At 52.5% G+C, this 20,667-nt stretch overlaps 1 protein-coding gene across 1 annotated transcript; it reads right to left on the bottom strand.

Annotated features, from left to right (window-relative positions):
- Positions 1-772: 772 nt before the first annotated feature.
- On the bottom strand, positions 773-19,448 carry TRARG1 (trafficking regulator of GLUT4 (SLC2A4) 1). The gene is made up of 3 exons (XM_056338069.1): positions 18,970-19,448; positions 11,932-12,064; positions 773-11,352 (listed from the first exon to the last, which is right to left on the bottom strand). Exons 1-3 carry the CDS (start codon positions 19,369-19,371, stop codon positions 11,345-11,347), a joined length of 543 nt encoding a protein of 180 aa, XP_056194044.1. The 5' UTR covers positions 19,372-19,448; the 3' UTR covers positions 773-11,344.
- Between the last annotated feature and the right edge of the window lie 1,219 nt (positions 19,449-20,667).

Genomic DNA, 20,667 nt, shown 5'->3' with positions numbered 1-20,667 from the left:
AGCTGGCTTCTTTCAGGGTGAAATCCTGCCGGAATGTTGGATTTTTAAGGGAACCTTTTCTTAAGACTGCAGGATGCTAAGGAATATTGCAAGTATAAAAAGAAATCACGAGTAGCTGTGAAAATGCTGATCAGGTGTCCCTGGCAGGCTCCGCTATTAACATGCAAATGAACATTTATTACATTAAAAAGTAGCTGGACCGTGCAAGGGTCTTGCCAGCGCTGGAGTCTGGTGGGTACCTGCGTCACGGTGCGGAGCAAGCGGGAGACCCTGTGTGCTTTCCCCACTTCCCAGCGCAGGGAGAGGCTGAACTGACACTTGGGCTTCTCAGCCCCTCGCTGCGAGAGAAATACCCGGGTGGAGAGGCCAAGCGCCGAGGGGGGGTGGATGTGGATATTTCCCTGCTGCACTATAAATGGAGTTCCCTCTAGGTCAGGCGTGTATCACCAGTGCTAAATTTACTTTACAATATTCCTGAGGTGGGGAGATATGTGAGTCAGGTCTATAAAAGCAGGCACTGCTTATGTAAAGAAATACAGCTTAGGAAGGAGGAGGCAGGGGGTGCTCAGCCTGCAGCAGCGACCGGTCCTGGGGTACGTCCGCCCTCGGAACACGTGGGTCTTCGTGGTCAGGGGGCATCTGCACCATCAGGTTCTGTCTGTACCTTACAGCAGGACCGAGGGATCTGCTGGCCAGCCCTTCCTCTGTTTCCATACATTTCAGGAAATGTAAATAACTTTCAAGCCTGTGCTCTGGCTTAGATGAAGGGTGGTTGTTTTTGTTTTTTTTTTAAAAAAAAAAAAAGGACAAACATTTTGAGGGATGATAATTCTTGTAATACTTCAGGGAGACGTCAGCTTGAGTTGTGCCCGGTGCCTCTGGGTGGGGAAAGGAGGGATGCTCCTGTGGGGATTTTGGTAGTCAGATCTTTTTCATCTTTTGGGGTACATAAATCTGTCCTTGGGAAATCCGAGGCTGCTGGAGGCAGCTGTGACTTTGCCAGCAGAGCGTGACCATACCCTTTGCCGTGGCAGAGGGGTGGACCTTGGCCATCCTGCACCATCACCAGCCTCCTCAGCTCTAACCGCAGGCACAGCTACATCTCGGGGGAATGAACTTCTCCCACGCTTCCTCAGAAAAAGATATTCCTTAACTCAGCAGCTGAGTCCCTTTTGCCAGCGTGGTGCTGCTGGAGCCCTTTGGAGGCGAGTGCTGGGCTGGGAGCTCGGCGGGGGGCTGAGCCCAGCCATCCCCCGGGCAGGGAACCAAACGGCTCCTAACTCATGTGTTGGGCACTTCAGCTTCTACCCACTGTACGTTTTGCAATCGAAAGTCAAGGTTAAGATAGAGCATCACTTTAAAGCTCTAAAGATACCAAGTCTTATCAACATTCCTTTAATTTTATTATGGTTTGCTGTGTACCTAGGCCAGTAAGGAATTACAGTGCGGTGGGTCAGGTGCTGTTCTGTTTTTTTCACCCACCTGCAAGCAATGGAGTGATCTGTTTGCATTGATCCTTGCTGGGAAGGCGTATAAAATACAGGTTTGATGAAATCGGACCTGAGACCAAATAATGGGAAGAAAATGCTTTAGAATCTGCAGCCTATAATTAAACATTTCCAAGAGGCAGCGAGATACAGCGAGCTCAGCAGAAGGAGGCATTTTGCTGGGAAGACTTCCTGTCTTTGCTTTGTTTCATGCTGTGTGCTATTAAAGCAAACAACTTCACAAGCTTCAGAAGCATTCGGCAGCTCTTCACCAAGAATAGCATCTAACATTACAGCTAAGCTGGAAACAATGAGGGCCATCAGGTTTTTGGTTTGCTTGCTTTTGTTTTTCTTAGCAAATAAACTAGGTAGCTTAGCTCATGCAGAAATCCCCATCACTCTATTCTAGGTATTCTAGATGTTGCAAGATGGGAGTTTTCACCTTCTGAAGGATTCAGCAGGAAGGACCATAAGGGAAAAGTCCTCATTTAGAGCAGTGCCTTAATCTGCTGGTGCAATTCATGCTTACCGGTGCAAGCCAGGCTCTCCTGCTTTTCACTTGTGTCAGTCCGAACCACCCTACGAATTGTATCGGATATGTCTTTCCTGATTTAAAAAAAAAAACACGAGTTTGAGATGTGATAGAAACGTCTACCTTGTGCCACATGGGATCAGCTAGAGCTCTGATGAAATGTCTGGCTGTGTAGATGTGGGAGCCTTGGCTGTGTCGCTCTGTGTTTGCAGGGCAGCAGTGACAGCTTTGAACTGGAGGCAACGTGCAGAGTCGTGCTGCAAAAAAAAGGCTTCGTCTGTAAAGGGGCAGGCTGGTTCTGGGGAGGAAAATAGCAAGACGGAGGCTTTCAGCACCCTTGCAAAGACAGACTCAGTTTTTCTCTGCTCTTTTACTGGAGCCTACCAGGAGTGTGTTTGTTGAACTACTTCAGATTTTGAAGATGTCCACCATACGTCATCTTTTAATCTCTACAGCTAAGAGCCCATCCTGCAAGTAGGGAGAAGTTTGGGGTGCAATCTGTTCTGGTTTTGGCCCAGCATCAGGCTTACAAGCCCCTTGCATCTCTGTGGAGCGGGATGAGCTGTACCAGAGCTGGGCACGTTCGTGTGCTGCTCATCACAAGGTTTTGCTGCTGCAGTTCCGCAGCCCTGAGCTTCCCCACTACGGCTGCACGATGCTGCTGCCTGTGTGGCTGCGGTGGCTGCAGCAGCCCAGGGCTCTGGCTCCGGCACCTCACAAACACCTTGCCAAGATGCTGCCCATGGCTTTGAGGGTACCAGAGGAAACCCTTAGCTGCTCGCTCTTCAACAGCAGCCAGTGTTAGGAGTGAGAGAGAAAATGGAAACGTGTTCCGTGTGCTTTTAATTTGTAGCTCCTGTCTGGAGCAAAATGATGGAAACCAGTTGAAGAACTGGTAACCAACTTTTCATCCTTGACTTAAACCCCAAAGCTCATGCAAATACATTGCAAAGACAAACATTAAGAGGTGAACAGAGAGCCTATAGCATTTAATAGAAAACATATGCAACATGGAAATGGGATGTAAACCTCTTGCTGTTCCTTTGCAAATCTATTATACATGAGCCCATCAGAGCAGCGTATTAATAAAACAGGAGCCCAAAGCACTTGGCACTCCCATCTCTTTAGCGAAACATCAGAAGTGAGGCTATCGGCTCCAGTCTTGGAAGTCTGAAACTTGCATCTGCCCAGCTGCTTTGGTGAAATGATGGAGATGCTCCAAGGGGAATCTCACCACTAAAGGGAAATCGCTCCATGGTGTGGATGTTTTTAGGTAAGATTCTCCTCCTCCTTGACAAAACTGTTGTTCTTTCTTGCTCAGCCTTCTTGCCTGCTGAATTCTTTAAGCAATACGTGAAGAGGGCCAAAGATGGCTTAAAGCAACCTCAGACATCATGTGCTGAGATGCAAATTGCATCTGTTCCTCGAAAGCTCTCCGGGACCACTCTGTCCCAGGCTTTTGTTATGCATGGGTACCACCAACACAGCCATGAGCCCCTTTGCTTTGCTGAACAGCGGAAAGTAAGTTACACTGGATTTTCTTAACATCCACATGTTGCTTCTCCATCAGGACAAATAAAGGTGGCTCTTTGGACCTCCCCTGCGTTCTCAACTGTGATGCCCAGGGCCCTGGTGCAGACAGTAATGCCTCTTGCCCTTCTGGGTGAGCAGAGGCAGCAAGGGGATGCTGCTGCTGGAAAACATGGGCTTCGTACACGGTCCAGCCTTGGCATGAGACGGGAGTAGGTGTAGTGTGGTGTGAGGTTGGACCTGCGTGGCTGTGAGTAAGTGTTCATGGCTGGTGGCTCTTAGAGGATTGAGCAGCACATCTCCTAGCCCTAGCATGGGAAACTGAACATCTAGAACACTGATTTAAGTACTGTTACAAGGGGAGGGTATTTAGGAGTAAGAGCCAGCAGATCTAGCTAAAACTTGCTGTTTCAGAAGCAACGGGGAATGGATGCACCAAATAAATATGCTTTGTTAAAAGCACACCGGCAAGCTGCAGAGCCAGGTGAGGGGTGGGTAGAGCCGCGGGAGGGAAGGGCCGTGGGATAAACACGAAGGCTGAGCTTGTTGCTGGTGTGTTTGGGGCTGCGGAGCCGCTCTGTGGCACTGGGAGCCCGGGCAGCGAGGTACTGGTGCTGTGCTGACTGAGCCAGAGGAAACCTTGGGGACAGATCCAGTACTGAGGCAAGTCCCAGCTTCCAGGGGCTGGGCTTTGTGTTGTGGGTGACGGCAGAACTAGAACTAATTACTGTTCCTTTGATTGTTTTCTGAGATGCACATGAGGATAACAGATCTGTTTGCCATAAGTTCACGAACACTTAATCTGCATCCTCTCTGGCTTTCAGTACCTGGCAGAGGTTTCCTATTTGTTGATTTTTCACCACCCAAAACCCCCTACAGCTTGCATCCTCCAGAAAAGAGAAGAGGTGTTTATCGTAACGCTGCTTATGGAAACAACAGGTAGACCAAAGCTTTGCTCCGTCGCGTCAGAGGCCAAGGGATCTGGGTTTGCAACACAGAGGTGCTTTTGACCAGTCCGTTCGCCCTGCTGCCTTGCCAACACAGGTGTAGCTGTCTTCTAAATGTGACCACAAGCAGCTCAGTCTGGTTCATCACGGTGTTTGCTGCCGAGTTCTGGCCCAGCGGGCTCCATCGGGTGAGCTGCCCCCAGGGAGCGGAGCCCCGCACCGCCCGGGTGCTGCGGCAGTGCCGGTGGCTCAGTGCTGCCAACATTGCAGAGAATTTACATCTTTTTACCATCATAGGCGTGGATGCGAGTGGAAGCGCTGTGCTCGATACCAGCTCTGGGTCCATAAAGCTTAATTTTTGATCCTGGCGGTGGCACCCACCTCCCGTGTGCATGCTTCCTGGGTGCTGCCTTGCCGGGAGAGGGAAGGAGTCATCCTCGGGAAGCTGCAAGACCGTGTTACCTCCAGTAAGTCCTACCCTGAGGTGGAGTCTGGACAGCTTGAGCGTATTGCTACAGAGAGCTGTGTAAGACAACTAATTAGTCTCAGATATGGCAAGTCTTCTCTCCAAGCCGAGCTGAGTTGGAAGTTGCGTTGCCATTCATTCCCGGAGGATGCCAGAGAAGCGCAGCGAGAGGAGGGTGTTAGGATTCAGCTGAATGAAGTGGTTGTGCACTTCAGCTTCAGTAAGGATCAGTAGCTTTGACTGACTGGCATGCAGTTACACAGAAATAAACTCTGGTAGGCACCCAAGGTGTGTGTTATACACGGCCAACAGCCTTCCAGTCTGGTTGGAAAAACTTCTCCTGGGAAAATTTTCAAGCCTTGGCTTAAGAAACTTTAAAAAGGACTGGCTTCCCAGGAGCTGCTTGCCTTTAGGTTTTTTGAACGGAGACCAAACGTTGCTGTGCATTCTTGAAATCTGTGGGTTTGATGGATAGTTTTTGGTTTTGAGCAGATTTGGAATTTGTTCTCTTGCACTTGGTTGTGCACCGTAGTATCGAACTGCGGCGGCAGGGCCAGCCATAAGAAGCAGTTCCCAGGAACTGCTCCCCATCCCATCCTGGTGTGCTGCAAGCAAGGAGGATTTCTCCTCCTTCCCATGGCATGGCCAGCTGGAGACCCCCCGCCATAGCTGTGCTTCCCGGGGGGCTCAGTGCCGCTTGTCTCTGCGGCACAAAGCTGATCTGTCGGACCTTTCTCTGCTCTGACTTGCACTGTTTTTTCTTCTGCCTTTTGTTTATATGTATTATTTGCAACCCGCTGCACCCAAAACACCAGCTGATCTACCTGCCCTTGTGTGAAGCAGTAGTTAAATGAGTAGTTCAAATATTTTTTTCTCATTTAGACAGAAGAAACAAGTTCAGCTTTGACCATGCATGATACATTTTAATTTTTTTCTCATGCCAAGAAATACAAAGAAAGTATATAAGATATACTATAATCATCCTGCAGAAAAAGAAACATTTATCAGCAAAGAGAAGCACCCAGCTGCAATTCCTGATGCGTTCATGCTGTGTGGGAAACGTGGCTCTTCCAGTTTGGCTTCAAAGCAGGAGGAGCCGGTGCATGGACGGTGGTTGCAGCGAGGGGAGGATAGACCCTGCACGTCCCCAGAGGATTGTGTCCTGGGCACCATCTATCGAGGGCACCTGCCCTGAAGTGGTGGCAGGGTTGCCTTGGTGAATCCTGCTGCACACGTTCCCTTTCTGATATTTCTAACGCTGGACGGGTATTTATAGGTTTGAATTTATCTACCTACTGGTGTCAGCAAATGCTTTACAAATACTCCCACTCTGAAAAGGCTGCTTCGCCCCCCACCCTTGGCTTGTGTCCAAGCATGGGAGTGTTCAGTCCAAACCTGTCTTTGCCAAAATTAAAGGATGTAAACTGAAAGAAAAAGGACGTTAAATCTGGAATTATTTCAGCTTGACTGTGCAGCCCTGGCTGTGGTTCTGTGATAAGTAACAAAGCGATAGGGCAAGGTTGGGGGTATCAAGAGGGAGGGAAAAAAGAGAAAAAGTCATGGGACCAGCCCAGTGGGTGCATTTCTGCAGCCTCTCCCTGGACTCAGACCAAATGGAAAGAGAGTTTTCATTTTATGTAAAAGGCAGGATCCGTTCCCCTTGTCTACATGGAGAAGTCTGGATTTGGAAAGGTAACTACTGCACTGTATGTGCTGGGGTCTGCAGGCAGCCCCAGTCAGAGGCTTAGAGCAGCACATTCCCTACCCCTCAAAAAACCCTTTCAGTGAAGTGCAGCAATGACGTTTCATTGCCAACAAGACCTGTACCCGATTAAAGGAAAAGCGGAGGGTAGAAGGGAAGAATGTGTGAGACTCGCAGGTTGCTCTCGGGATGGCAATACTGAGGGGAAAGCACGCTGGGCTGGCAAAGATGGGGAGAGGAGGGTAGATCAGAGCGGAGTGAAATACTGACCAGAAGAAGCAAACCCACTGTTAACACAGCAAACTCTGAACTGACATCTTTTCTCACTTTCTTTCCTCCCTCTGTGTTCAGATCCCTTCGGTCTCCTCCACAGGCACCTGGGCGGGCAGCACCCAGCACGTGGCCCTGAGCCCCGTTCTGTGGTCGCATCCTGCGAGGTGCTGGTGTGGAACCGAGCGAGCTGGCTGGCTCGGCGGCAGCAGCTCACTTGTTCAGCTTAAGCCTTTGATCTAATGCTGCTTGTACCCAGCGAGGGCTCTGCTGTGCCACCCGGCAGAGCCCGGCGCTCCCCCAGACCCTGGGGAGAGGAGCCCAGGGACACCAGTGCCAGAAGGCGCCATCAGCCACACGCTCTGCTCGGCGGCTCTTTCCCGAGCGATGCTCACCGGGTATTTATATCCCACCAGGACCTCACACTTGTCGTTCGTAACTCCTACTTCAACTTACATTTAGAGACGTTTCCCACCTTCTCCATCTCTTCAGCAAGCTATCCTCCTACCAGCTCAACTTTGCTGTCAGGTAAGGCTGGGCTGCCACTGCACCGCTCAGATCCCTCGCCTCTCCTTCACCGGGGGGTAGAAGTTGGCCAGACCCTGAGGATTTCGTGACTTGTTATAGTTGCAAGCACAGAAAACGTGACTCTGATGCATGTGCTTAGAGGAGGCTGCAGCAGGTAGCAAAGAGCTGTGACATAAGTAACGGGGCTTGTTCATGGGGATAGAGAGGGAAAGTTGTTCCATGACATAGTTTTTGTGATCGCCCTCCTGTGTGCTAAAAACAAAGTGAAGGAGAGGATGTGCCTGGATGGGGAAAAAAGGTGGTTGCACTTAGGCGAATGCTAAACCAGTGGAAAAATCACGAGGGATGCTGCTGTTCCCCAGATGTGGAGGAGGAACCGTGCCTGCTGGTGGCCTCAGATGAAGTTCTGCCGTGATTTACCTCCTGGTAACACAGTCGCAGGTGAGGTGTGTGTCAGGGGTTGGGGGCTCAGCAACGTCCTCCTTCCCCATCCAAGCTAATGCACCTGGAAAAGCCAAACAGGCAGCTGAGCTGGGATAAAGCCGTGTGTGATGTGGAGAGCCAGGATCTAGTGGCAAAACGTTTGCAAAACATCAGGCTGCACAACGTGCAGGGAAGTTGGGAGAGAAGAGCGAGAAGCCACTTCCCAGATAACCCAGATAAAAAAATCCTTTTTCTAGCACTGGAGAGCCAGGTTACAAGGAGAGAAAATACTTTGTCAGGCATGACTGTAGAGGCTTTCCCCTGGATTTAAATGCAGCATAAGAAAAAAAAAAAATCAAAGCTGTATTCAAAAGCGTGGTACAATTTTATCTAATCAGAAAGATTTGGAAATGAATTTAGGTGTCTTCGTTTTTTATTATACTTAATAGTGAGATGAGGAGCAGTTGCCTCAGCAGCCCGAGGCTGCTGCCTTCTCCTGCATTCTGGTACCTCTACTGCTCTGGGACTGCCGGCACTGCTGGCAAGGACCATTGGAGCAGCCTTGCAAAGCCCCCTTGTTCCAATGACTGCAGGCATCCCAGGCCATTTGGATGTGTAGTGTGTGTTTGCCTAGATCCCTTTGGAAAAATCAGATTCAAAGGAAACCTGTATTCATAGGTGGTTCTATTAAAGAGGAGAAAGAAAACCAGGTTTCTGTTGGGGGCTGCACGGTGCATGTGACTCGGAGTAACTTTGCTCTCCGTGCAATTAGAGCAGCGTAATGCTAACCCAGGGGTGGCAGGGTTTGATCCTTTAAATGTGGTAAAGCACTTTAGATAAAAGGCTTTATATAATGATAAAAGAGCATTTAAATTCTTACTTAATAAATACTTGGCGCTCTCAAGTACTACAATGCCTTGCGGTAGTTTTCCCTGAATGCCGGCTCTTCCAGCCCAAGGAGGAGCTTGCTCAGCTCTTACCATAAGCTGAATTTTGGCAGCTTGGAGAGCAAAGGGCAGAAGATGCACAGACGGGCAGTGCTGCCCTTGTGTATCCCAGAAAAAATAACACGTTTTCCAGCAAGCAGCTTTTCAGGTTCAAGCATTAAAGAAGGAATTGTTTGGGGGATTTGATGGGATTTCATCAACCGTCAGATAAGAGTTTGAAACTCCCAGGAGGGTTTCTGGAGAGCTGGGGATGAGGAGCTGTGGTGCTGGCAGGCAGGCTGGCGGTGGTGCGGGTAGGAGCTCACACCCAGCAGTGCTCGGTGGCCCCTGTTTGCTGAAGCTCATAAAAAACGAGTTGCAAAAGAAAGGTCACGAATTTGGTCCAGTTTTGAAGCCAATAGTTTGTAATAAAGCACTGGCCAAGAGGTGGATGGGAATGGAACCCAGGAAAGTGCTGTAGTGATGTGCTATGGCCCTCAGCCCCTGGAATCCTTTTTAATGTAGAGAAAAATCTTAAGAGCATCTACGGGATTTTGTCTTTCTTACCCCCTGGTTTCAAATGATGTCTAGCAAAAGAAAACACTTTAAAGAGGAGCAATGAAACAGGTGACAAGAATTCTCACAGTGATGCCCATGGCTTTGCACCTTAGTTACTGCTGAGTTACTGCAGCATGGATTTACAATGACCCCACGCGTGCACGTGCCCACTCACACGGTCCGGAGAAATTAGTGCCGAGCCATTTCCACGCTGTGGAGATTCTTAGGGTGTGCAGCAGATTCTCCATGTAGACAAGCCCTCAGATGCATTAGATTTGGTCTAAGGTTTGGGTTTTGTTTTTTTTCAGGAGATTGATGGTCGGGAGCAGGAGTGCCCTGAATCACCTTGGTTCTCAGCGCAGTCCCGATTTCTGGAGTGCAACTCTTGGTCATGTACTTGTGCCCGCAAAGTTTGGGTAAATTTTGGTAAAAGAGAGGCTCAGCTAGTACGGAGCAAATAGATATGGCCAGAAGTCATCTACAAAGCCTGAATAAAATAATAGGCAATGAAACTTTGCATAGTCTGGGTGGCCGGGTAGAAGACCAGCCCCAGTAACAATCCGCAGTGAGGACAGGGTGAGGGGGAAGGAGGAATGGGGCTGAACGGATGCTCAAGGGAGTGTGTCGCATTTGGATCCCACGGGAAACAGCCAAGGGAGCTGTGCGGTGTGGAAGACGTGGCGGGGCACAGGGTACCTATAGGCTGATCAGGAGGAGCAAGGTCTATTTCCTTGTTATGTTAAATACAAAACATTAAAAAATAATACTACTCGTGGAACTGACCCCAGCCAGCTCTGGGGATGCTGGAGATTTTCAGAGATGCAGAAGAGCGTGTGAGGGAAGCGGGGTCTTAAACTTCTCCATGCCTCTGAAAATCTCCTGGCAGGCCCCAAGCTGAAGCCCAGAAGGGCTGGGGAGATGAGCACTGACAGCGATGGGGTCTGGGTCACGCAGAAGCTTTTGTGTGATGAAGGTGATGTGAGGTGTGTGTAAGCGGGTAGAATGGGCTCTCCGTGCCTTGGTACCGCTGCTACAGATCAACCAGGCTCTTGTCTCAGCGCCATGAGTATTAACCTCGCTTTGGGTGCACAGAGAGAGAAACAGGCGGGTTCACAGAGAAAGCGTTATTTTTCCTTCCATTAAAAACCCCACCATGGAATCGGGGTGAGGAGGAGCCTGGGGTTCTCATGCAGCAACATCCTGCCCTGCCAGCTCTGAGATCTGCCCTAAGTGATAAAAGAGCTCATAGGAACAGACATGGAGAACATTCCCAAAGGCATGCAAATGGTCATTGTCTCTTTTTTTTTTTTTTCATCAAAAATACAAAAGCACCCACCACATCCTCCAGCTTTTGCGGCTGCATTTTGTTCGAAGCAGAGCCGTGGTCCTGCTGCAGCTCTGCTCTCCCTCCTCCTCCATGGAACAGCTCTCAGCTCCTGATGGCAGTTTGAGCTTTGTTTTTGTTTTGTTTTTTGTTTGTTTTTTGTTTGTTTTTTTGTAGAGACAGAGAATCTGATGATTTAAAAACCAACAACCCCCAAAAAATTCAGTGACTTGTGCCAAAATTCTTAGGAGGGTTCCTCAAAATGTCCTGTTCTTGCCTTAATATTTTCTTTTAAAATAAGCTTCGTTCTTGAAACTCTCTCCTTCTCTTGCACTTTAGTTGTCTCCCCGCTCCGTGAGTTTTGCTGGAGGGGAATGAGGTAGTGGATTTCCCCCTTCTCCTCTCCGCTTGGCGTCTGATGTCCTTTCCCATTCCTTCTTGCGATGTTTTTTTAGCCCATCACTTGTACCAACTCATTTCCAAGAGGTGGTGAAGTAGAAGCATGCGTTCCTTCGGACGGCGCTCCAGAGCAGGCTGTCCAGGGCTGCCCACCTACACTGTGACAATTTTTTGTTGCAAGGCTGAAAGTAAAAACCCCAAAAGGAAAGTTGTCTTCCTCCTCTTCGAGGTATTTGCATGCTAAAACGTCTTCTAGGAAACTGTAAAACAAAGAGAGTCTTAGGGCAGCTTCTGGTAGTCACAGATGTTTCCCTTATGCTCTTGGTTTGGGTTTTGTGTGTTTCTGAGGTTCCCATTTGCCCAAGCTGCGTGCTGGTTTGGCAGGTGGGTTTGTGTTTGGGGACTTCCCCAAATATTTTGGGCTTGCATTTCTGGGCAGGGTGGTTTGTGTCCTGAAACCCTTCCGTTTTTACCCCACTACGCTCTTCTAAACCCACCACAGCCTTTGCCAGGGGGACCTGGCGTGGTCACCACTGCACTACGGGACAGTGCAGGGAGGACTTTCCAGTCTGGCCGTTTGAACCGTGTGTGTTGCTCCTGCAGGGAGCCCATGCTCCAAGGTGTTTTGCACATGTGTGTGCAGCTGTGCAGCTGCAGCTGATGATGCAGCCTAGACCACACAGGCGCTTAGTGCCCTACCACTGCGGTTGGGGTGGGAATGGAGCACCACCTGCCCCAGGGGGGTGGTGGAGGGTGGGCAGGGTTGTCCTGTACACTAGGCTGGAGCCAGGTGAGGTTCCTGCTCTATCTAGGCTGGGGAAAAGAGAAGGAGATGTTACCTCTGATGCCAAGTGAAATGTAGAGCACGATGATGATGGTCCCCAGGATAATGGAGACGATGCTGAGCAGCCTGGCCATGCGTCCCAGTCGCCGGGCTCCGTCCATGTCCCCTTGCTGCCCACTGTTCCTCGACTGTGGGGAAACACAGAAAGCGGCTCTTAAGAATGACCACAGCCCTGGGGCACCTCTCTGGCTGTAGCCCCAGAATGCGAGCTGCTGCGTCATCGAGCACTACATCTCCCACCCTGGGCTCTCGCAGGGTGGCACACAAACGCCCTCGGTGAGCCCACTGCTTCCGCAGCCTGGGGTCCTGCTAACATGATGTGCCTGGAGAAGCCCACTCAGATGCTGTCTGCTTGCCCTGGGTAGGAGCTGGCCTGGCTCGAGTCTGTCTTTGTTGAAGTAACTAAGAAATAGTCCCGGCATGGGACAGGAGGCACCACATGGCCCCAGCCAGCTGCAACCCCTCTCTGATTCTTTCATGGAAAACCCTGAAATTCTGGACTTCAGCCCCCAGAGCAGCTCACTTCTAGGGAGCCGCATCCCCCAGGGGCACTGCTGCCCTTCTGCAGCTCACGTACAGGAAAAGCATCCTGCCCCTGCCTCCCGCTGCAAATGTCTGTATTGAGAAGCCATGTATATTGTGAGTTTAACCATCACCGACAAACTGGGAAATAATAATAAAAAAAAAAGCAGTGACATTTCCAAGCAGCATGTAGCCTCATGGCTGGCTGTTGGAGCTGAGTGTGAGCGTGAGAGGAACGGGCTTTGATAAAGTGGGCAGGGACTGCTGGCTTTCAGCTTGTGATGGGATGTGCTGTGGTGCCTCTGCATTACCCTCGGTTCCTGCATCGATGGGTTGTGTTCACCATCCCTGTTCTCACATGTACTTCTCCTACAGCAAATTCCTGCTCTTGTGTGTGCTGTAGGGAGGGAAGGAACAGTCCATATAGCTTCTTTATTCACCTTCTAGTTTCATTGGATTTCCCCTGCTGCTCTATTGATTTCTTTGAGCAGCTCAGTGAAAGCTTTCCTCTGCTCTGTAACTAAAAAAAAGTGCTCCCTGGCTGTGACAGGGCTGAGGAATGGGACTGGAAAGGCACTAGTAGGTGCCTGGAAATTATTGTGTGTGGACTCATTAAGGGATGAAGAGAGATCCCCAAGAGTTGAAGCTAGAACAGGAGTTGCCTGGCGCTGATGTTGGTGGGCACCAGCGTCTTAACGGGAGGCTCTTGGTGGGGTAAATTGCGGTGGTCCTTGTCTTTGGGAACAAGGGGAAGCCCCGGGTGAATGGAGAACACAGCTAGGAGGTTCCCTTGGAAGGTTTGGTTTTTGCTCGGCAGAGATCCAGACCTGGGAGGCATCTTGAGGGGGTTAGTGAAGCATCCCCAGGGTCTGCCCACCAGTGCTGCCCACCACAAGGGACTGGATGGGTTGAGCAGGATTTGGGCTCACACCCAAAGTGGAAAAATGTAAGACTGGATGAGCATGGGCTCACCAAGACCTTGCCTAGCACCTGACGGGGTGGTGAGGGTGCTGCTGTGGCCTGACTCCTCTGAGCTTCAGTGCCACCTCTCTTAGTGCCCTGTGCTCAGCAGCACCGCTGACCCACCAGGCAGCAGAAACCTCCACCGATGCCCACACACACGGTGCCTGAAGACCGAGCACAGCTCCTCAGAAAAACTACAATACACAGATGCATCGTAAACTTTCCGAGGAAGTGATTCAATAAGGACTGATCTTGTTTCTTGTTCTTGTGATGGGTAATCATTTGGTTCCCAAGTGAAAAAATACCGAAAGTAAGAATTCCTGGGGAGGGAGAAGCATTCCTGCTGAGAGAGGAACCCACGGTGCTCCCCAGCCTGCCGGCGCGAGCGTGCTGGGCTTCCTGCACTTGGCGGAGGGAGGACCTAGCACTTAGCAGAAGGGCAGCTGTGCAGTACCACGGCGAGGTTATTACAGTGAAATTACTCACCGTGCGTCAGCATTTGCTGCGTGTGCGGTGGAGAGGCTGGAGCCCCTCCATCAGCAAACAGGAGCTCCCTGCTCAGGAAGAGGCAGACGGGCTGTGACTGGCACGGCTCTCCAGACCGAAAAGCCTTCCCAAATTCATGCAGCATCCTTCTGCCTCCCATGAAACCCATTGGGAAGGGGGTTTGGAGGGGGGGGGGAAATTGGATAAGGGGTTTTAAATTCCATTGGTAACATTTTCACTTGGTTGGGAAGGCTTGGAGTGGGGGGAAAGAGAAATAGGGTAGGCTGGGGGGAGGAGGAAGCCCAGGGCACAGGTCTGCCACCTTGGTCGAGTGGAGGAGTCAGGCAACACCCCCCCCCTCGGCTTCACTGGGAACAGGGTTTTGTAGATGCTTTAACTGCCTTGAAGCGCTTCCTCTTTCTTTAGAGATGCTTTTAAGCATTTAATGTTTTTACATGGGTTAAAGGCTTCTCCCCCTGCCCCATCATCTCCAGCCATGCTGCCTTCGCCAAACTGGGTCCCAGGAGAAGAGGGAGATGTGGGGCAGGCTGTGGGGCTGGCAGCTCCCCATAGCTCTATGCTGTGTGCTGGCTCCCCCCTTTGAAGCACGGCTGCTAAAAGTGGGGAAACTCCAAGTTAAACAAGAAATATGCTAGTGAAAAAGACTTAAAGGTAGAGGTATACTAAAACGATCCTACTTCCCTTTCAAAAAAATGTGTATCTCAGAAATAACTGCGCTGGAAAGGGTCCCCCTGTCAAATTTTTTAAAAAAATAATAAAATCAGGAGTCAGGAGGCCTAGCACAGTTCCAGCACTAACCGTGAAACATCACTGAGCATTCAAACAAATAAATACTTCATGTTCCTACTCCATTTCCCATTAATTTTGCTTTAATACCACTACCCTCTTGGCAGCACCATGACTAAAAAGGTCCCCAGCTCCAGCCCAGGCTGTGCGCTGGCTGCTGCTCCATAGTGCTTGGGTAGGTAACGTGCAGCTTTGAAGGTTTCCATGTACTCCTTTTGATTTGCATCACCATGTAAATAACACAGCAAAGCCTCAAACATGCGACTGCTCCCATTGCCTGGCTGTGAATGTCCGGCTCCGCTTGCGCGTCACCCTGTGTAACAACATCCCCACTGCTGCCACCGAGGGACTGCAAAACCCGGTTCGTCCTGGTCTCAACAGCACGTGTGACAGACCGTATCTACAAGCGATGGGATGCAGCCAAGAGCCTCTTTTTTCATTACACAACAGGAGTTTGTAATGAAATAATGACAAAATGAAGCCTCACGGGCTGGTGGCAAGAGATGGGAAGGATGCGGTAGCCCCATGATTGACAAGATCCCTGCCCTGCTCACTGACAGCTTCCAACATTTGGGATTAATTTTTTTTTAAGTTCCAGTTTTTGTAACACATGTAACATTTTTGCAGGGTGTGCGTTAGATTGCAATGAAATATGCAGTTTTAGCCGTCTTCTAGGGAAAATATATAGGCTAACGAAGTCGGTATATTTATCACTACAGCTTCTGGAAGTGTTTACTGCTCATTTATCCTGAACAATTATGAAAATTGCATCAGCATTGGCATGGGATGTTTAGCAAGCATTTGTTACTGTACATATATTATTCATCGGCGTGGAACGGTTTGATTATAGCTCTCTAGTATCACTAATCCTGTGTTTCGCTTTCCACATAAAAACATTAACATCTTGTTTATTAATCAAGACTTGCTGATGAAGAATATCTCCAAAAGGCTTGAGGGCTACAGGGGCAGAGTCACTGTGTGTGTGCCAGGGGACTCCCTATTACAGTGGAGTATTAGCAAATCTGAAGGACCCTGGAAATGGGGCTGGAAGAGGAGGCTGTTCCACGGCACCCACGGGGCCAGGTAAGTCTGGGTGATTCAAAAGAATTGTTGATCTATCATGTTTTCAAATTGCCATCTAAGTTACTGATCAGAAGGGTTTTTTTTCCCCTTAACAGATCACCTAGGTTGCCTTGTTGCAAATGAAGGCAATTACTTTTTTGTGCTAGCCCCAGGGACGGAGAAGATGAATCGTCACCTCCTCTTCCCCGCAGTCTTTCCCGATTTATGAACTGGCTTTGGATGCACTCTGCTGCCTTCCACAGTTACTCAGGATAAATCATTAATCCTCCACACTTGCATTTTGTTGAAGAATCCACAGTTACTCAGGATAAATCATTAATCCTCCACGCTTGCATTTTGTTGAAGAAAACATTCCAAGAGAGGTACAAGTCAACATCAGACTTGGATAGATGACTGTGCCCTTTAAAATTAGTAGGGGTAGTTTAACTTCTCCCCCATCTTTTGGGAATGACAGCACTTACTCCGGACACCAAGTGCTGTGCAGAATTGCCCTTGATGTTACTACATGCTGGTTCTGGCTGGATTTACCCCTCTTTTTTACTTCATTTGCTCGGAGTTCTGTACACTGGTAAGTGGCCTGTCTGCTTCTTCCCCCGATGTGGCTGCACTTTGATAGGAAGGGGAAGGGATCTGAGAACAGCAATGCAGCCTGTGTGTGTGTGTGTGTGTGGTACCTAGCCCTGCCCTGCCCTCCTCTGAGACGGGTCCCAGGGGGCTGCCCTTGTGTACGGCAGCCCTGCTCTCTGGCTCGGGGAGGGACCCCAACCCCTTAGTGCAGCCAGGACCTTGCTTGGCCAACAAAACACATCCAAGGGTCAGTGGAGGAGCCTCCAGGTAACTCGTTTCCACAAGACCAGCATTATCAGGAACAGACTGGGGGCTAGAACAGATTTTTTTTTTTTTCCACTTCTGGCCATAGGCCCTGCTGGGATCTGAGATCAGCTTTTGAAAAATGATTTATGAGACACTAAACCCAAAAGCATTCATTTGCTTTTCTCTCTGGTTGCTGCTTATTACCCAGAAAAAAGCTTTCATGTGCAAAAAGCATTGACTTAGGAAAGAAAAATACAATTGCAGAGCTAAAGGAATGTCAGCACATTGTGGGAAGGTCCCCCTGCCCCCTCCCCCCCCCCCCAGGCACCAGACATTGCAAGAACCTGCTTCCTGCTCAGATTTGTCCATGATCAGCTGCTCCTGGGTTTTATTCTGTGGGGAGACCTATGCCTTGGGAGCCTTGGGAGTCACTGGGAACTAAATTCCTCCCTGGTGTAAGCAGGTGAAACATCAGCTGATGCCCCCGGAGCTGTTCCTGCTGGCAGGGAGACCCAGCCAGATGTTTCCTGGCTCCCTGGGGACAGCACGGAGCAAGGATCGCTCCTCATCCTGCTCCGCTGGCGCTGTGCGGGGATCCCTGGATGGCAGGTGTGTGTGTAGGGGGGGTGATGGTATAAGCATGGTCAGGACTAGAAAGGGCATTAATAAATTAAGCATCCCATGGGAGAGGGAGTGCAAGGATGACTGTGAAGGGGCCATGGGATGCACACTGACTACTAATGTGCCGTGTGTGCTAGAAACCTTGTCCTGGAGAACAAGCTCATCCAAGTGTGCCTTCTGCCTCAGTGGCCAGAGGGGGCTGGGGCTGGGCATCCCCTTCCCCAGGGCTGGGTGGGCACTGGGCAGTGCTGTCAAGGGCTTTGGAAGCATAGGGCAACCAAATAGTCTTATTGCCTTGTTGGTCCTGCTTCCCTTTGGGTTTAACACAGTAAATACACCCCCACACCTGGCTGTCTAACAGTATTAACTGACTCCTGCTCTCTTTTTACTGTTTACTCTTCTACTCCATGGGGCTTATTTGGCCCAAGGCACATCCCCTGGATGCTCCATCCGCTGGAGGCTCTAACTCCTGCAAGGGAGAGTGTGAGAATCTATTTTGCATGAAGGCTAATGTGGTTGGAAAATCCCCGTGAGAGACCTTGTTTATTACCATGGATATGCAATACCCAGCTGCTTTCCCTCTCATTGCAGTGCAAAGCCAAACAAGGCTGGCTGGCTTCCCCGTATGCTGCCTAAACAGGCTCTGCCACACAACTGTACTACGCAGATGACAGCTGGCACTGGCAGAAATGATGATTCCTCCTCAAAATGGAAACTGGTCTCTCTAGAGAGCTTTCTGTGGCAACCACCAGCGTCTGTCTTCAAGTTGTTGGCGGTTTTGGGGGAAGTGCTGGCTGCAGGTGCCCCTCAGTGTATTTCTTTGTGGTAAGCAGGTCATTGCTTTCCCTGAGCTGATTTTCAAAGAGAAGATCTGCCGCTGTTGCAAATCAAGAGGATGGAAGATGCCCGGGGGCTGTGGAGCAGTGGGGAATGGTGATGGGTAAGGGGCTGGATGTCCTTGTGGGGCTGTGCTGCCTGAGCCACCTGTACCCCAGATGGGTGAGGGGCCGGCTGGCTGCAATTCTCCCCTGCTCTGGTCTTGGTGTGTTTGCCGAAGTGTGCGAGATGTTTAATGGGGAAAATTGCTTCTTCAGGGTGACTGAAAGAGCTGCAGGGCAGCCTGTCCCTTGGAAGTGTCCGAGAACAGGACCCGGGCTCCAGCCAGGGGCTCCCCAGGGCGGCAGGGCTGGGATTGGCTCTAGGAGGTGCAGAGGGAGATCCCTTGTCCTTGCTTCGCCTCGCAGCTCCTTCCCGGGAAGCTCGGCGAGTCGCTCCGGGTGGCTGCCTGGCGGCAGGGACCAGGCTTCCCGGAGCCACCGGGCTTCCCGGAGCCCTGTCCTGGGTGCACCGGGATCCCAGCCCCAAATCCCGGGCAGCCCGCTCCATCTCCATCCCGCCACCTCCCCGCGAGCTGCACCGGGCTCGGGCTCCGGTCGCTGCCCGGACCCCGATCGCAGCGTCTTGCGGGGAGCCGAGCGGGGGGCACTGCCTGGCCGGGCCCCCCGCGCTCCCGGCTGCGCGGCGGCAGCTGTGCGGGCCCCCCCCGGGCCGCCACCCCCGCCCCCCGGCCGCTCCCGCCTGGCCCGCTCCCGCCGCGCCCCCCGCCCGGCCGGTGCAGCACCGCGGACAGCTCCGGGAGGCCCCGCTCCAGCCGTCGATGGGCGGCGGCGGCGGGGGGAGCCCGGAGGAACCGGGGGGAACCGGGGGGTACCGGGCGCACGGCGGGTCCCGCACTCACCATGATGGAGAAGACGAGGGCCACGACGTTGATGGGCCAGACGGGGCAGAAGCAGGAGAAGATGGCGAGCACCAGGTAGTCCCGCGGGCGGCCCTGCTCCGGTGCCGCCGTACTGGTGGCCGTGGAGGAGGCTCTGCCCAGGCTGAGCCGCGACGGCGACAGCGGGGCCGCCTCCAGGTGCCCCACCGACACCGACTTGTAGGCGAGCCCGTGCCCGTTGCGCTCCGCCTCGCCAGGCAAGGCGGCCGTGAAGGATTTGGAGCCGCGGAGGCCCTTCTCCTCCCGGCCCTCGGTCGCCGCCAGCAGCTTCTCGGTCTCCTGGAAGCGGGTGGGCAGCGCCGTGCCCGAGCCCGAGCCCGAGCCCGAGCCCGAGCCCCCGGGCGCGGAGCCGCTGCTCGCCATGGCCCGGCGGAGCGGGCTCCGAGAGCGCCCCGCCGCCGCCGCTCTGCGCCCGGGGCCCACCGCCCCGCGGGAGGCCGTGCCGGAGGAGGGGCCAGCCCGGCTCGGCCCCCGGGGCAGGATCGGGGCCACGGACCGCCCCCGGGGTGTCCCCGTTCCCCCCCGCCCGCCCCCGGGCCGCGCTCAGCCCCCGCCCGGCGCGGTGCAGGCGGGGCCGCTGCCCCCGGGGATGCTGGCAGGGATGCGCTGGGGAAGCCGGGGTGTCCCCTGTCACCTCCAGCCCGGGGCTCTCTCCCGCCCCACCGACCCCCCCGCTCTTCCCGGGGGTCCCCCGGGCTCTGCTGAAGCGGCACGGGAGAGCCCAGCCCCGGAGGCACGGGCGGTGCCGAGGGCGCTCGGTGCTGGGTGGCCGGTACACATCGCCCTGCCGCCCCTGGGTCCCCCCCACTCAAAGCCTGTCCCCAGGCAGGTGGGGGACATGCAACACAGACCAGACCCACGACCTTCTTATCCCTGTGCGGAGGGGCTTGAGCTGGCAGGGCCGCAAGGGGCTGCCCGAAGGGGGTGTCTGGGCGGCGGGTGGGTGCCCGGTGGTGCCCCCGGCTCCAGCTGCTCTGGGAAAGCACCCTCGGTGGGCACAGGGTGAGTGGGCCTTGCATGTGCTGTGCTGAGCTTGGCCTGCCCTCCCTGCACATGGGTGACCCTAGGGAGGTGGCAGCTGGGGACAGGGGTACCAGCTCAGCGACAGGTATTGTGTCCCTACGCAGGGCCTGCAAAGGAGGAAGGGTGCTGGTGCAGGGGTACGTTACATCCCATAAAGCAAACTACAGTATCCTTGGGAGCCAGGGGTCTTGGAAGGGGCGGGAGGGAGAGCTAAAATACCCCACAGAGCCTGGGTGCCTGGCAAAGATGGATGTTTTCCACCCATTCTGTATGATGCTTCAGTTCCAAATTTGTCAGGGATTTCCCTGGCAGTGAGTGCCATCTACGGGGCGCACCCAGCACCTTATGCCTCTCCGCGAGGTGCCCAAAGAGCCTGCTGCCAGCTGGGGCCCGCTGCCCAGCCCTGCCCACAGCCTGCCAGGCTGCTGCACCCCACCTGCCCCCCAGGACTTACCCCATCCTGCAGCCTCCAGACAGAATTAGGCCCTACGTTTCGTAAATGTGAACCTGAGAGCAGTGGGGTGACCCTGCTTATGGGAGGAGGGTGGGTGTCTCACAGGGTTATCTGCCTCCCCACCCCACTCCTTCCTTTCTGGCCGTCTGCTTCCATCTGTCTCGCTTTAACTGACCACTGAA

Source organism: Falco biarmicus, chromosome 1 (genome assembly GCF_023638135.1).
Source record: "Falco biarmicus isolate bFalBia1 chromosome 1, bFalBia1.pri, whole genome shotgun sequence".
In the NCBI taxonomy this organism is placed as follows: domain Eukaryota; kingdom Metazoa; phylum Chordata; class Aves; order Falconiformes; family Falconidae; genus Falco; species Falco biarmicus.
Note: the sequence above shows the minus strand (reverse complement) of the source record. Positions and strands in the feature narration are given on the sequence as shown.

Coding starts and splice junctions, on each gene's coding strand:
- TRARG1 (XM_056338069.1), bottom strand. CDS start 19,371: ATGGCGAGCAGCGGCTCCGCGCCCGGGGGCTCGGGCTCGGGCTCGGGC. Junction 12,065..18,969: donor CCCTCGTCTTCTCCATCATG/GTGAGTGCGGGA, acceptor GTTTCCCCACAG/TCGAGGAACAGTGGGCAGCA.